The sequence below is a fragment of the Patagioenas fasciata genome, chromosome 3, assembly GCF_037038585.1.
Source record: "Patagioenas fasciata isolate bPatFas1 chromosome 3, bPatFas1.hap1, whole genome shotgun sequence".
Lineage (NCBI taxonomy): Eukaryota > Metazoa > Chordata > Aves > Columbiformes > Columbidae > Patagioenas > Patagioenas fasciata.
In genome coordinates this window covers 42,848,524-42,866,671 of record NC_092522.1, presented here as the reverse complement: position 1 = coordinate 42,866,671, position 18,148 = coordinate 42,848,524, and the positions used below count along the sequence as shown (strand labels likewise).

The 18,148-nt window shown below is 37.2% G+C and overlaps 1 protein-coding gene across 4 annotated transcripts in view; it reads right to left on the bottom strand.

Moving 5' to 3' along the window:
* The window catches only part of SMYD3 (SET and MYND domain containing 3), a 404,221-nt gene that overhangs the window by 73,878 nt on the left and 312,195 nt on the right, over window positions 1-18,148 (bottom strand). For 3 of the 4 annotated variants that reach the window (XM_071806198.1, XM_065835829.2, XM_071806199.1), the window contains 3 exons: window positions 13,546-13,613; window positions 11,021-11,123; window positions 1,217-1,327 (listed from right to left, as the gene is read on the bottom strand). In XM_071806198.1, coding sequence (XP_071662299.1) covers window positions 1,217-1,327; window positions 11,021-11,123; window positions 13,546-13,613 — 282 coding nt within the window. The remainder of the gene's footprint in view (window positions 1-1,216; window positions 1,328-11,020; window positions 11,124-13,545; window positions 13,614-18,148) is intronic. The other variant, XM_065835830.2, reaches the window with a different exon arrangement.

Below are 18,148 nucleotides of genomic sequence, written 5' to 3'. Positions count from 1 at the left end.
GAGTGAGCATCTTTTAAAGAAAGACAAAAAGAGGTCTTCTCTTCACTGCCCCCAAGTAGCATTGTAGCAATCTTTATCAGGCAGAGAATGCCAACAACTTTTGCACATGGACAGGAAGTAATTTAGCATTACATCATAACCCTGAAACATTTCTGTGTTCTCTCTTTGGAACAGCTTACTGATGAATCAAACAATACATTATATGTTCAATGGGTGTACTCTGGCTTATACAAAACTACACACATACAACTGTCCTACCCAACACAGAGTTTAAACTTAGTTTTTGTTTGTTTGTTTTTTCTCTGTACAGCAATTATTTCATTAATCATATCATGCTCCTTGTAATCACATTTTCATCAATAGCTTTCTTACCATTTCTAATCTACTGGGAACACATTTAGCTATGCAGGTGACTCACCTAAAACAGGCATTTGTGAAAATAAGAACAAGTGTACGTATAACTAGAGAGACAAAGTACATAAATTGCTATGAAGCCAGCCTCATTTTGCATATTCCACTTGATGTCTCATCAGGTTGTATAAATATGAAGCAACCCAGAATATAATTAAACCAGGCTAGGCTGAATCCCTGTAAAAGGTCATGTTAAACAAAATTTTATCTATTTTGACTACTGACCTGCTACACCAAAACCTTGTGAAAGAGCATAAAAACAACAGGCTGTCATCCAAGGAGATTCATCTCTCTTTCTTACAACTGTTGAATATTTCTGGTACTTCTTGAAAATTATTGATGCAGGTGTTTGTCAAAATTAATTTAACTTTATGAGGACAAGCACAGCCTTCCTGCAGCATCAGACAAGTACTTCAGTTGAAGTTCCAAGATTATTCTTTCGAATAGAAAAAAAAAAAATTCCTTTCAGCTTCTTAAAGTCATGTTAACTCTCGTGTTAAGAGGTCCTTGAATTTCAGAATGATCTGAATTACATCTTGGAACTGAAAGTGGTTCCTAGCTTTATGAACAATGCATGTTTTATTAAGAAATTCGTCTTATCGTGTTGTCAACATTTCCTGCTTTTCTTTCCTTCACGGTTTTCTTTCATTGCAACATAACATCATTGAGGGTAGAGGTAATTTTCTCCTCTATTCTGGCCATTCAATTAGTAGCAAAAGATAAGTATTACATAAAGGAAGGGAAGCTGCTGACAGGCCTTGGAAAATTCTGTTTCATTGGCAAGGAGCTTCTTCACTCAACCTACCTTTTCTTGATTCTGGCAGAGGAGACAGTCACATTCAAAGCAATACTGGCGCATCAGTTGCTTTTGGCGTTCGCTGGTGGGCATCAGTGATTCAGTGTAACTGATGGTGAGCTGTGAGCAGCACATACAAAACCAGAGTTGGTATATTATACAAAAATTCCATATTTGTTCTAGGTATAGCTAAAATAATATTTTTTATACAACTTTTTTTTCCAGTATAAAGTAAAATGTTATCTTAACAGATGATTTCCTAGAAGAAATTTATAACTTTTAAAGGGTGAGAAAAAAGGCCAAAAATAATTTCCATGGAAAACCACTTTTCCAGATTTCCAGATAAATATTGCTTGAAATTCTAAATCCCCAAAATTATCACTATTTCAACTTCTCATCCTAATTTGAAAGAAAAAGAAAAAAAAAAAAGAAAAAAATGACAGAGAAATTAGAAAGAAATAAGAAATGAAGCTCAGTATCTGAATTCCCTGTGTATTAGATGTCATTTTCTATCTAATTCCAAAGCTTAAGCATGGATTTAGCACTGTGTTATACAACATCGAAATATCTCAAAAAATTTTGTCTTGGGGAAGATCCTACTTTCTTGCAAACCTATATTTGAGCCTGAGGAAAGCTCCTCTTATGTCATACGCATCATCAGTATGTCTGTGATGTTTCCTTAGCGATTAAGAAAGCACAAAAGTAGTGCAGTCAAAGTTGTTGAAACTATTTACAAGAAAATTTATTAAAACGATAAAAGAAAATGATTACATTTGTGCCATTTTCAACTCCTCATGCTGCACAGAGTGAATTCCAATGAACTACAGAAAATTCCATAGTTTGTTCACCTCAACACCTGCCAGAAGGAATTTTACAGGGCTAATCATTTGCACGGAGTTCTTAAAATGTTTAAAGAGCACAGGCACAAACTAATGATAAGGGAAAGAATATAACAAAATAACAGCCCTGTTCAGACCAGCATTCAGTCATACACGCTATTGAGACTTCACTATATGCCCAGCACACTTCAAAACACTCCAGAGGGGTCAGAGCTAAAAAATCTCAGGTCACATTATTTTATCCTGAGCCTAGACACTTCAACTAATTGGGAGAATTTTCACATGGTTCTCAGCTAAATCATAAGAATCCACTCAAAGAAATTACAGGAAAACCTGACCAATTTGTAGTAATGACTATAAAATCCATTGTCAGACCCTGCATTTAGCAAATTAGTGAGCATTCTAATTAAACGAGCAATTAACAAGCAACTAAACCAACGCCTGCAGTTTTTTCATTTATTATTACAGCATAATTTGATTACATATTGAAGGAGGACTGAGTTAAAAGAAAATTACTGAGATGGCAAAGTCAAACATTTAAAATTATCATAGGCAGAAAGCCTGAAAAAAAATAAATGGGCTCATAATTGAAGATTAATAGTATAATTAACAAAAAAGACAAAGTTCCAGAGATAATCAAAAGTTAAAAAGTGTGAGAACTTTGTTAGGTTTTGCATTCTGTATAATGTTGTTCTGTCCCAGCTTGTGCGTGTCTGAGCTGAGAGGGGATTAGTTTCACCAGTGCTGATTTACAGAACAGTCTCTACTAATCATTTACACAGGAGCTGTAGGCTTCCTTTACAGTTTTCTGCAGTGAATGGATGGGAAATGTATTCCCTATTTCTTTTCCATGCTTTTCTCCTAATCTTTGTCTCTTCTGCCCCATTGTCTCCAATCTGTCCCTCTAGTCATTCTGTCTTTGCCTCTGGACATGAGTGTCATTTTTCAGTCTTATTCTCCACACTGGGTTATCTAAACCTGGCTTCCAGCCCTCAGTTCTAGCTCCTTACGTGACCATTCTTGGTACAATGGGCTGATTTCACCATCTTGCCAGTCTCAGGTCTGCCCTTCTGCCTCCCCTGCATGCCTCATCTTACACCTTTTCCCCATATTCAATCAGCAGCACTCTTACTCTCCTGAGCTAACAGTCCTTGTCACCCTACTCTGGTTTCTCAATCACCTTCAGTGACCCCACCAACTTTGTCCTCATTCCTTTCCCCAGCTGGTCCTTTTCTGCATCCTCCTGGTGTGGCAAGAAAGACCTGTCTCCCTTCCCACAAAGCACTTTCCAATTGAGCTGTACTACTGACCTCTTCCATTCCAAGTCCAGTTTCCCTCTCCCATCACAAGTCTCTGATTTTCATGTCTCCTTGCAACTTGCAAGTGTTTTCTGTCAAAATCATTTCACACACTGGCTTGTTCCCTGTCTCTTATCCTCTGCAGAAACATCACTGGTTCTGACCCATATCCCACTGGGCTATAGGTTCAGGTGGCATCCAGCAGTACAAGGGATTTAATCAAGTTCAGGCACAGTGAAACACAGTAGGAATCTTCTGTGAGAAATCACTCATGTGAGATTAGTCTATTCTTTGCCAAAATACTTAAGACAATGGTTCAAATGTTATAATTTCTGTTGAATCCATCATTAGGTAGGATTCACTTCTTATACTGCAAAACAATCCCATAGACAACATCAAACATGCTTTATCTATCTTCAGCCTACCAGGTTACATCATCTCTTTCTCTTTTTTTTTTTTTTTTTTTGCACTCATCTTGCAGACAGCTTGAAAATAGGAACAAGTTTGAAAGCAGTAATTTCTTTTTCAGGGGTTAGCAAACAGTTGTGGATATGAACAGTCACGTAACAACCTGCTCCATGTTAGAGCATATGAATGGCAGAAGGAAGAGGACAAGAGGCTCCATCACACTGATACCTCGTTTTAGTATTTTAACAATTTAGGGTTTCTCTTGCTGTCAAAGGCCCGAGTCCAAATTCCCCATGCTGCTAGCAGAAAACCATAAGTGAAAAAACGTTTGTAGCTGGCAGACTGAGTGGGAAAATGTAATTAGAATATTTAGAAATATGACCAACCTGACGGTGACTAAGTCTATACTAATCATTTAATCGTTTAAACATAAAAATTCTGTAGTCAAGTCTCTCTTCTACACTTGTTTTAATTTTGGATCCTTTCATTAGATGCAAGGCTCATTTAACTTGTACATATTTGGGAAATATGCCCATTTATCAAAGGTTGTCTTAATGGTATTTGCATGTGGGATGTATGGTACTAATTAAAACATTATTTCAGCTGACCAAAGCTTGCCTCTTTATTGCATCGTTTATAAAGAATGCAGTAAATCTTTTCCCTCAAACTGCAGAATATATATGAAATAACATTTATGAAGGCAGGGAATTATTTAACAGCCATGAGACTTATTGACTTTCAAGACTTTCTCCATAGAAATGCAGCACTCTCTGAGCCCTGTGTTTCACTCCAACACAGAAATTCTTTAATCATGGGTATGATGGTTAATTTCTCATGTCCCTCATCGGCCAAATGAGGTGGACACAACTTTCCAGCACTGCCATGCTGCAGTGGAGTTAATGTATAGCTTTCATAACAGGCTATAAGCTACAAAATTTCTAGACAGAGAACACTGCAGAAATTTAAAATCAAGTATTTTAATGCAAACAGTAGGGAAAAAAAAAGTGAGTCTTCTTGGTTTTGTAATCACGGGTCTCAGGATCTTAGGAAGCTCTATGTACAAAAATCTGTTCCTGAGACAGAGTTATATAAGTGAACAGGCTGTGCTCTTTCTGTTTTGGCATATGTGACCAAAATACCTTCTACCTCAAGGAAAAAATTGATTTTTAAAAAAGTAATGTGACAAAATGTAATCTGTCAAACATAGATATAAAACTTCTCCTAGAATTATAATAAGAGAAATATTACATATCCTGAATGAAATCTATCACAGAGATTTCATTGCTGGTCATCTGAAATAGTTGTTTGTATTTAATATTGTATTTAGCTGATGAGGGGCCACACACTTATTTTGGAGCAGAACTGGACCTCAAGTAATAAATACATCCTGTGTCTCGGCAGGAATAATTGATTTGAGCTATGCCCTGAACCAACCACAGCTATACAGCTTCTGATTGGAAAACAGGCAAAATGAGCTCATGTCTGCCTGCAAAACACCAGGTTGACACAGTAATTAACAAAATGGCAATTGACATTACAGCACACATCTTGATGTTGTTTTAAGTGGTTACCTTACGGGTAGGGAAATGATGAAGACCTCTTCAGAACAGGCTGTTTGTCTTTGTGAGAAAGTAAATTAGCTGATAGGTTACCTTATCACTGAAGGAACCCTGGTGATCTCTAAGTGAATAATTTTTTGCTTTCTTATAATCCTTCCCCATATCTTACCTTTCTTTGCAATACTTATATTTCTTTTTTTGCAAAGAACAAAGTGAAAGAAAAGGAAATCTTTTTTATACTGTCAAAGTAACATCACCTAAAGTCACAAAAGCTGTGATAGTCGGCACTACAACTAACATTATCTTGAGGAGCAAAGAGGTGTTATGATCAGTTTTGAGCTGCTGGAAGCAAGTTTCAGAATGTTCTGCAGTCTTTTAAGTAGAGACATATAGAGTGAAATCCCCGCAAAAATGGATTATTTCTTTCTTCCTGCTATTAGATTCAATTATGCTCAAAAACCTGGTATAGAGTCTACAGAGACAGGAGACCCTTTCTAGTCACCTCAACTCCCAGTCTATGCATGGAGATCAATAGTTGCTCCTGAGTCTTGTCTTCACTTCTTTTGTCCTCTCCTCTGTTCTCTGTTTCATTCCCTTTATGCCAGTTGCTGGACAGAAAACGCTTTAATTTAGTGGTGATCATTACCAGCTGGTCAAGCACTAAAATTTAGGGTATTAGCATAGACCCGTGATGCCTTATATGAATTGTCAGAGGAAGGATAGGGAAGAAAAAAAAGGCTACAAGGATTGAAGGAAGTTTCTTATCAGAGCCAAATTTTCACCTAAATATTCTACATTCACTAAAGATTTTAAATGTAATTTAAACAGACAATTACGTTATATAACGATAGGAATGAAAGCAGTTATTTTGAACATCAACTAAAGCATTCACAGGCAAAAGCCAACAGGAATGCAGTGTGGTTTTGTTAAAATGGTAATTTTCTACTCTCAAAGAGCATGCAATTCCATGCAACCACATTAGTATAAACCCCAAATAATATAGCTAATAGGTTTCTGAAGCAAACTTTAAGGATTAGAGACTTCGCCATCTTGCCAACTCTCAGTATTTTATTATGATTCCTGCAATACACTTTGTTTTCTTAAAGCATTAACTTGGAAAACCGTGCAATTATCTATGAATCCCCTCTTTCAATGCCTACAAAAACATAACATTCATAACTCATGATTTCTTAGTGATTCAGGACTGGCACCACTGTCTTTGCCGCAAAGGCCTAGATGGCTAGAATTTTGGCATATGATTTTAGGAGTGGATAGTTTTCCAAATATACAGCACCATCAAATTTAGCAGTTTCATTCTATAAGGATTCAGGCAAACATTTTCTGTCTCAGGAGTCCTTATTTTCTACAGTGTGAGATACATTTTGGCCTTAGCATTTGAACAAATTTCAAAGCCCAAATCAAAATTCAATTAAAACCCACCAAATGCCGCATGCCTTCTTGCAAAAACATACAAAGTCAATAAAATCTGGCTAGACATGAGACTAAAACTGAACCAAAGCAACTTCCATTGGGACATAAAAACTTTTTGAGGTTCTCATAATCTTGCTTGATTTTTATCAATTACTTGATAAATACAATTGTGTACAGCATGAGCACTCCAAAGCATGGTTGGGGCATAAATATTACTCCTGAATAAAACTGTGTCACACTGCTACATTCAATGTAATGATATCACTTCTTCTGCTTTACAACCAAAATCACATGTATTGATGCCTTCCTCTTTATACATTAGTGAGATGACCACAATGGCTAGGTACCTCAACTTCCTGTGTCTTTGTTCTCCCTGTGATTATAGATGGTTGGCAACTCCTTTATGTAAGTTGTTGTTGTGTCCTCTGATAGAATGTACTACAAATGTACAAAAATATTTTTGTCACTGGCCTACTGAACACATCATTTTGCAGCTGCTGATATTTTCTGCACAAGGGTCCAGAAGCTCTATCAAGTTTGTTCCTCTATGGACACTAAAGCCATAGTCCTACTCTACTGATCTGAGCCCCCCTTATTAAATAGTTTCTCATTTCTAAAAAATCCAAGTGCTTATTTACTTTCTATTAATTATTACATAGGTCATCTCATTCTATCTAAATATCATGTAAGTTTTAACAGGATAAGGCAAGTTTTCTACTGCTTATAATTATTTAAGTTTTCTTGTTGACTCTTGACTTGAAACAATGTTCATCTTACTACCTCAGAGCACTTGATTTTTGCAGAAAATGTCATCAGATTCCTCCCTAACACGTATATTCTCTCCCATTAGCTCAAATCACGACTTCAGTAGTATGAGTAAAAGCTCAGTTCATAACAGGTAATGTAGTTTCATGTACATAGGTGTGTAAATTCAATGCATGGCTATTAAGAAAACTGAGCTTACCCTGCTGCAGGCAAGCAACAAGGCCATGTGCAAAGAAGCTGTACCAAACCTACCACGTAGAACACAAAATGAAAAGCAGTAGCAGATATTTAAGAGGAAAAAGTAATTGGGTGTTGAAAATAATATTAAACCGATTACTTGTACATACTCTCATAACAATTTTATTCTCCTTCCTCTTTCCATAAGAGATCTAAACTAATATTCACTTTGTTTCTTTGCTTTCTCACTTATGCTTATTTTCTCCTTAGACAGAGACTTTTATTTCCAGGTAAGTCAAGAGGGCATCTGCTTTAACACAGTGCATATATATATATATTTTATCTATCTATCTATATATATATATATGTAATCTTACATGTTCCTTAAGGCAAGTTTTCCTCTCAGTACCAAAAACAGAAGCAACAGTTGCAACAAAGACACAAGAATCTGAGCTCTTAGGAAAATTCTGAGTTGATTTTACTGCCTCATTGGAGGCAAAGTTTTCTAGAAAATATAATATACTCACACAAGGTGCAGTCATTTTAAAGCCTATATTCCCATGACTGCCAAAGTCACTGCAAACACACTGGTCCTAGTTGCCCTGCTTTATAACTTACATTTATTTCCTGATTGCCTTATAAATGATTTGTAACTTACACCATATCTACTTCACCACTGATTTTAAAGTAGAGACTTCTGTAGATTATGGACCACTAACATCAAGTCTTAAATGTGGGTCGCAGCTGCACACCTGTAGCACAGTCTGCATGGTGGTCATGCCTGGAAGGGCACTCACTCCAGAACCACCCAGGGCCACCTAAGGGCCTCTCCCACTCCGTAAAAGCTGCTTGTTACGAAGAATTGCTTTATGAAATTTACTGACAAAGATATATCCACATACATAAAAATATCTTCAGAATTTAGAACTTTAATAATTAACACTAATGCATCCTGGGAAGACCTTAAAATCTAATGTATTTTTAAATAAACAATCCATCTTGGTGAATTGGGAAGCCAAGGGGAAGGTTATGGTATACAGATAAAAGGGAATAAAAGTGTCTATAATTTGGCTTGAACAAGAATGCCAGACTGAATGACACCTACACTTAATAGCTCCACAAAAGTATATTGCATCCTAAAAGATTAATCTTAGCAAAAAGGTAAGTATGCAAAAGCATTTCTGTTGATCCTCCACAATATTTCACCTAGAAAATATTTTATCATTTACTTATTTTAATGCCCTACTATCTTAAAGAAAGGATACATTAAAAAAAGAAAACACATCACAGGGAGGAAAAAAGATAGGTTGGTGCAAGAGGAATTGCGGGTTTTGCATTGTTGAAATTTGCCATTTGATATTGGAATACATTCTGAAATAAATGTGGTGATGTTATACATCATCTGAATATGCTTTTCTCGCTTTATGTTTCTTTGCTACTGACCTATAATTTGCTGTTTATATTTATTTTAGATGACGAAAATGATGTTAGACAAAAAGCAAATTTGAGCAATTTTCTTATTTGAGTTCAAAATAGGTCGCAAAGCAGTGGAGACAACTCGCAACATCAACACACATTTGACCCAGGATCTGCTGACAAACATACAGTGCAGTGGTGGTGCCAGAAGGTTCACGAAGGTGACAAGAGCCTTGAGGATGAGCAGTGTAGTGGCCGGCTATTGGAAGTTGACAATGACCAACAGAGAGCAATCATTGAAGCTGTTCCTCTTACAACTACATGAGAAGTTGCTGAAGAGCTCAACATCAACCATTCTACTGTTGTTCAGCATTTAAAGCAAACTGGAGAGATGAAAAAGCTCCATAAGTGTGTGCCTCATGAGCTGACCTCGAATTGGAAAAATCATGATTTTGAAGTATAGTCTTTTCTTATTCTATGCAACAACAATGAACCATTTCTCAATTGGATTGTGATGTGCAACGAAAAGTGGATTTTTTATGACAATCGGTGATGACCGGCTCAGTGGTTGGGCCAAGAAGAACCTTCAAAGCACTTCCCAAAGCCAAACTTGCACCCAAAAATGGTCATGGTCACTGTTTGGTGGTCTGCTGCTGCTCTCACCCACTACCGCTTTCGGAATCCCAGTAAAACCATTGCCTCTGAGAAGTCTGCTCAGCAAATCGATGAGATGCACCAAAAACTGCAAGGCCTGCAACTGGCATTGGTCAACTGAAAGGGCCCAATTCTTCTCCACAACAATGCCTGACCACACATTGCACAACCAACGCTTCCAAAGTTGAACGAATTGGGCTACGAGGTTTTGCCTCATCCGCCGTATTCACCTGACCTCTTGCCAATTCTTCAAGCACCTTGATAACTTTTTGCAGGGAAAATGCTTCCACAACCAGCAGGATGCAGAAAATGCTTTCCAAGAATTTGTCGATTCCTGAAGCACAGATTTTTACCCTACAGGAATAAACAAACTTGTTTCTCATTGGCAAAAACGTGTTGCTTGTAATGGTTCCTATTTTGATTAATAAAGATGTGTTTGAGTCTAGTTACAATGGTTTAAAATTAATGGCCCCAAACCACAATTGCTTTTGCACCAACCTTATAGAATATGTATGTTTGTGATCTTCCCGGAGTTTGAAAGACAGGCGTGAATCATGTTTACATTACATTATGACTTTGAAATGACCAACAGCTAGAACTGCATAGGTCATTGGTGCATGTAAACTTACATATAAACACACATCTTCGCAGGACTTACTGAGCAAATTCAATATTGCATTGTTGCAAAACACATTTACTTTGAAATGCTTACCTAGCCACAAATGACTATTTTCAAAGTAAAGCAAATGCTGTCATAAAAAAGAAGCTGACAATGCCTTAGATTGCATCAGAAGTATCTTGGAAGGGATGTTTTAAAGTCTTTTCTAGTAAAAGGGACAAGAAAACAAACCTTGTCTGGCTACTTTCTCTGTCAATGAAAGGTTTACTACAATAGTGTGGTGGCAGACTGACAAATGCTTATTGTTGCAATGCCTTAGTGAAAACTGCATTCCACCCAGAAATATTGTAAGTGTTTCCATCAGGCTAAAGACATTCAAATACAAACAAAATGAAGTGCCCTAAGGAGGAAAGGAGCAACAAGAATTTATCAAGACTGCTAGTGATTTATGAGAAGTAATGATTATGGGGCCCAGGCAGTGTGAAGAGATGATTCTATTTATCATTTCCCCCCTGATAGCTATGTGCTAGAAAGTGGCATCAATATATCATCAAAATATTAAGCTGGTGGCCCTGCAGTCTGGAATTTGTTTAGGGAGATGTCATTGTTGCAGGTGTCTGTGATGGAAGGGAGGACAAGTTAATTACCTCTTCACCTATCTGGATCTCTCGGACGGAGCGAAGTAAAAGCTGGTATCCTTCAAAAACGATCACACAGTTTGGGTCACAGCTGTGGTTCAGTAAAGACATGCTGTAGAGGGGCATTAGAGAGGGAGAAAGAAAGAAAGAAAGAAAGAAAGAACTTTACAGAGAAGCCTCCACTGTCATTCCACTTGAATCATTTAAAAGTAGCTAAAACTATTACATCTGAAGTATCAAGCAATTGAGTTACAAAACAAATACAATCCCCAGTAAATCAGCTGTTCTTGGTTAGGGGAGGAAAATTAATATTTAGAAGATCTATATTCATTCCTAATAATAGGCATGCCTGGATCTCTTGATGTGTTTCTATCTCCTGTGTTCTCAGGGCAGGAGGAAGGTGATGGCCTCCCAGTGACTCTCCGAAAGGCCTGGCTCAGGGGACACGGCAAAGCAGGCCAGAGGGCAACCTGGAGAGGTCAGAATAAATGGTTATTTCTGCTGCTTCTACTCAGTTTCAGGGTACTAACCTTATCAGTTACGCTGACCATCAGTGGAATCAGAGCATAAAGGGGCCAGCAACCAACCTGTATTTCACAGCAGGTAGAAAATGGAGTATATCATGTCCCAAACCCAAAGTGCTTGGTGTATCAAGTTGAAAGAAGAGATACAGACATTGCCTCTGTTCGCACATATTTTGGTTCTGCCTCTGTTCTTGTGGCCTATGTCACTTGAAGCAGCACAGCTCACTGGGGAGCTGCAGTCATCCCCAAGAGACACACATGTTGGTGGATCTCCTGACACAGATGTGCCCTTCCCTCTTTTTTGAAGAAGACTATTAAGAACATCAACAAAATCCACTATATGCTTTTGAGTCCCATGGTGCATAAGCTGAGAAACAACTGACTTCGCCAGTCTAACACCAGTGCCATATCAGACATGGGGCTGATGGTTCTTCCCCTATGGGAATGACCCATCGAAATAATAATTCTGGCATCAACAGGCTGGAAGGAAAATTTTGGCTTATCCAGCTTCTGGCTGCCTTTATTTGCTTTCCTTGTCTGCTTGATTCAGCAACTCGAAATCCTAACTGCTGGTGGCAAAAGAGAGGATGTTGCTGAGGGTCAGAGCCCTGCACCAAACCATGTTTATTCAGTTCTTGACTCTTAAAGAAGCTACCAACAGAAGCCTGACTCATTCGATATCCCTTCCAACTCACAAAATATCTGTTGTTAATCTCCACATGAACTCAATAATGTTCACTGGGAGAGAGCCTCTGTTTCACTTCATATGAGACCATATATAGGGATGCTGAAGCTATCAAGCCATGCAACAATATACAACCTCTTAATGAGACCAAACAAAGCACTTTTAATCAAATTTCATCTTGTGGAAGCACTAGCAGTTTTGATGACGATTTCATTTAGAAGCATATGAATTCATCTGGAAGGGCATTTGCCTATGATTTAACCACAGATTTAAGCTCACAGTTTTCCCAGCTCAGAGTGATTTGCTACAGCAAAACTCAAATTGTTCTGAACTGACTGGGGAAAGAGTCTCTTGCATCCCTTGGCACTGCATTATCACAGGACATTGATAGCCACTTTCTTTCCAGTCAGGGGATGTTTTCAACCAAAAAAGAAAACATGTCACTAATAGTAATGTTCCAAAATAATGTTTCATTTTTTCCCAAGCATCTAAAAGGTTTTGTTTCCATTCCACTATGAAATCAAATGATTATTATGTACTTTTCATAACACTAAATCCCCTCTCCTCCTAACCGCCTTTCCTTTATCTTTACCACAAAGCAGGCCTCAAGATATTAAGTGTCCTCAGTCAGATTGTACACATGTGACATTAGTAGAAAAAGAAACTACAGTGACAGACCTACTGAGGTGTTGACAACATAGTTCAACCACGCATTAATAAAAGTGAGATAGTAAAATATTATTTTAAACTACACATACTAACTTTCCACATCAATAATTACAGGTAACTAACTATATGAAGGCAAAACCTTCCATAGTATGTACTTTTTACCTAATAAAAGTAATTCAAATATTAACATACATCTCTCAAGGGGCTTATCTTTCCACCTTACTGATTTCTTAGTTATGGCAACTTACTAATAAATGTGTTCAATCTCTTTCTTTTAATTGCCAGTTCAGAAGGCTCTTGGCTGCAAAATGTCTATCTCTATTCTAAATCAATGATGAGCGTATTTCCTTTTACTAGTCCCAAGCACACATTTTTGATGTCAGCATTTATTCTTACTTAGAAAAGACTACAACCACTGTAATGATAAAATATAAAGATGTATCCTATTTAAGCTGTTTTAACTCTGTAATCTGGACTACTCAGAACATTTTCAACTTGAACTTTTTTTTTTAAATTTTCCTTTAATTCATTTGTATTTCCCAGTTTCTCTTTTGGACATGTTACCTGCTGCTTTGATGGCCCCTAGAGCTACCTAGGAATAAAGGAAAGAAACCTAACATAGATTTTTCCTGTGAATGAAACAGTGTCCACAGTACCTGGGATACAGGCCAACACCAACATCCTGCATCTCTCCATTACTGATGGTGAAACAGTTACAGGTCACCTGTAAAAACAAGGGGAAAAATCCAGGATTACCAGAATCATTTGGAAACCCCATACTCAAGTGAAAAACACTTTCAAAATAAAATGAAGGGGCAATTGGTAATTGGATGGGAAACATTCAAGCTCAACACTGGTGCTCTTTCATTTTAGAGCAATCACATCTGGGGCACACTCTCCTGTAAAACTGCAGTCAATTAAAAGCAGCAATATTAGTATCCTGAAAAAATGTGGGGTTAAACACATGCAGGGGCCCTACTTTCCTGTCCAGGGTGGGGGGACAGGGGGAATGGGGGAAGTCACCTTACACAGAGCCTGAGAAGCTCAGCCCAGAGGCAGTGACTGCTGGTGAAAAGTGACTGTTTCCACACATGGACGCAGCTGATGCCAGGCTGTCACAGCATCTTTTAATGAATACCAGTGGAGCCCAGAGAATATATATGGGACATCTTTGAAGTAAATAGCAGTCATGACTGTGGTAATCTGATACGGGCACAAATAAATACAAAGACCATGCAATAGTGTATCTTTCACGTGGGTATTTTGGTTTGCATGTAAAAGATCCCACAAACTGCCATTCAAGAGAAATACAACCTTTCATTTATTCTCAAAGTTGCATTCTTCCTTCATACAACCATACAAAGATAAAGTGGTTTTAGGAAAAAGTAGAAAGAATGGAAGTTGTTTGCAAGTAAATATCACCCTACCCCAAACTATAAGACTGAAGTTTCTTGGTGTTCAACTCCAAGATAGATCAGCACTTTGTAAATTATTAGCAAGTATCATTTTCATGAGGTTAAAAAAAAACCAGAATCTAATTGTAATTCTATTTTTTAAATATCCAATTTTTTTCTTTTTGGAACAGCTGTCTTTGTATATTTTTTTATTTTATTTAGATAATCTGTCAGTTATCAATGACATAAAATATTTTATGTAGAAAAACACTGCATATACAAGAAAAGTCCCAGGTCTCTTCTGCAAAACATTAGATTGTTAATATCATTAGTTCTCATTAGAAGAGAAAATGAGTTAAAGTAGGATTTGACAGACATGAAAATGAGATTTGAAAGTTGCAGTTTCATCCATAGAACAATTGCCCAGAACAGTAAATGCACACCTCCATTTTAAAGAGGTAGACGGAACAATTTAATATTATATCTTCTCCTATAAATTGACAAATTATTATTTATGACAGCATTAGCCATAAGGTGAAAATGAAATCCTCTTTCAAAATTTTTCATAAATTCTGACAGCAATGTTAATTTAAATAAATGTACATGCAGTAGGGCATGTGTTTTTTTAAATTGGTAGACAATACTTAGATTAGTCTATTATTTATGTAACCCATTCAAATGTTCCTGACCAATTACCAAAAGCATATATCTTAATTATTTTTTCCTGCTGGCATTAGATATAAAGTGTAAGACAACTTCTGAGCAAAGATTAGCCCATTTAAAGTGGCAGTTATCCTGGTACTAAAAATATTTACTTGATTTTAGTATTTATTGAAAAAACAGTGCTTTCCAGGTAAAAGAGAAAGAGAGCCAGTTTATGTGGACCTTAGCTCTCTCTGACGTATTATGAATTTGCAGAGGTCAGACATGTCTAAGAACTAAATTAATCCCTCATCCTTGCAAATCTCTTATTATTACCATAAACCTGTTTATATTAGAAATAGTGAATTTTGATCACTGTAGAGTTATAGAGACTTTCATAATTTTCTAGTAAAGTTATGCATTCTTTGAAAAGTTTTACACAGAGAAGTCGCAACAGTTTATTTTTCCCCTTTCATTAAGATACATTAACATTTTTTACCAGATTATATGTAAAGAAAAACATGAGATGAATCGGTGCTCTGAGATTCAGATATCAAGAGTGTCTTTCAAGAGTAGTTTGCCGTGAGGCAGTTTTTAACCTCTCTGGTTTAGATACTTTCACAGTATGAGGTTGCATCTCAATAACCCAGTAAGGCAGGGAAATACCATCCAATTTCTAATTATTTGCAGTTTCAAATACAAAACTAAAAATCCAGAGTATACTGGGTCCAATCTAAAAAAGATATTTAAGTATATAAACACAAGTAGAATTCTAACTGGTGCAGTGAATTTTGAGCTACATGATTTCGCTCACAATCCTACCAGAGGCATAAGAAGTTCCAGACGTTCTGGGGTTTGATTAATCTCCTAGGAGACAATCGTTTCCCCCCTTTTAAACTCAGGTGTGAAAGATCCAGTGATGCACATATAAGGTGTACTACAGATAGTAACCTTTCTTATGGATGCTTTCTGTCCTCAGCATGTGGGGAGAGAGGAATTGAGGTGGTGGTGGTGGTGGTGGAGGGAAGATCTCATCGTTTACGGTGTGAGAAATTCTGATATAATGATAATCCTTCACAGACAGTGAGCAGTTGGTAACAGGCATCAAATATGAAATCTCCATAGTCTGTCAACTGAGGATGGGGCTGGTTGTTTTCTTTTAGATTTGCTACAAAGTCTCTAAATATCTACTGAATATCCTCTACATTTCTATTTCTGTAAGCCTTTAAGAGTTTTAAGTCTCAAAGTTAAAGATTAGTCCTATCAACGGGAGTTCTGAGATTTCAATCCAGAAGTCCACCACAAGTTGATATTGTAGACCACACCTCCCAATGAGCAAAAGGAAGAAGGCATTTCTTTTACAGAACACCTGAAGACAAAATCCATTTTCTGAGCTTCCCAGGATTCATAGACTTTTATGTGTAGATCAAATAACAGTGAAATCTGGAGTATCTAACACTGCCGCAGGAGAGCACAGGTAAGCTCCTTGTTCCTGAGGCAATTGTTTACAGATCAAAACTTATTGGGAATGGAAGTTAACTAGCTCAATTTCTAGGAAAACAAAACAAAACAAACCCCAACCAAAAACAAACAACAAAGCAAAACAAACAATATCTTTCTAATGCACCACATGCATCATCCATCATTTCTTTAGAGTTTCACAGTCACCTTGCATTGTCTTTTTTCTGCATTAACTGACCCACCTTATACTATAATCAGTTTCTGATTCTGTGTGATCCCATATTTTAAAATAAGAAAGAATAAACAGCTCTCAGCAATCTGGCACTTCAAGAAATGGGTTCTTCCTTACAAAGGCACGGCCCTTATAATCTTAACTCCTGCAGAATAATTTATCTCAGGTATTTAATTCATGCTGTTGTTCATATTGTCCCTTCTGATTCCTCTGAAAATTCCTCTCTATCCAGCCATGCATCACTAAAACTGCATATCCACATGCAGAGACAGAACAGAGTACTCACAGAGTTTGTTATACCCATGAACAAGGAAAAATGCCTATGTATTTCAGAGCTTCGAAGCTGTGAAGTCGAATTCCTTGCCATTTCTAAAATTTCTGAAATAACACATCTCCCAGCATGAGAAACAAAGGAAAATTCACAGAAGAGAGTCACGGACTTTTCAAACTTGCCCAATGCAAAACTTACTTAAGAGTATCCTAGAGCTCTGATGGCTTATTATAGCCTGATTGGACATCCAGTTTACTAACAATTTAAGGAACCAATTCTTACTATTTGAGTTGGCTCCATGGCAATAAATCCTGCACTTTCTTTTAAAAAGAACTGCTATTTCAAACAACAAACATAAACTGATTGAATTTTTTTTTTTAAAAAAAAGTTGTTCTTTTGAGAGACTGTACATGTTCTAGAAGGGTATCCTGCGGTCCATAAGGTAACCCAAGTAGAAGACATAATCTTCCCCAGACTGCAGCGAGAGTAAATCACCTTTACTGACTGACCATTATTCTCAGGCATACTTTATCAGCAAACAAAAATTACTGCAACCTGTGGAATTTTATTTCCTCTCTGAGTGACACATGTAAACTCTGTAAATTTACCCCTTAAGGAGGTCTCTGTTCTCAAGATATCTGAAGCTACTGTCTGAGCAATTTCTGTCTGTGCCAGACTCACAGTCTGGTGGACAGCCATGAAGATTTATTTTGGTGTTTGTATTTGACAGGGTATGAAGGCTTCCATTTGAACTTATCCAGTTGAATTTTCTTTCAGTTCAGACCTCATTCATATTACTTTACACTATGGATTTGCATCTGAGTTAAATAAAGCAGACTCAGACTTGATAGCAGGACATTTCAGATTTGGAATTTTGGACACTAAGACAATGAAAAATGTCAACAAGGGAGTAAGGGAAAGAAAACAAATCATTTTGGGCTAACACTTGCCGCAAAGATCAAATTGCAAACACCAGGACTAATAATCAATCATTTTGTCTCCACGTGTTCCTGTACGTGACTGCAACACAGGGAGGCAGCTCTTATAGCATGTGTAAGAAACCCTCACAAGAAGGACTACCAGAGGGTACATTACATTGATAAGGTCAACATAATTTCCAGCTTTGACATACAATAGCTCCAGCCATCTCTGTAAATGGTGTGTCACAGCTGGTGCATTCTAACCCACCACCAGGAAGAAAGCCATAACTAACACTTTTTTTTCCTAATTTATGAACCCAATGTAATGTAAATTAAAGA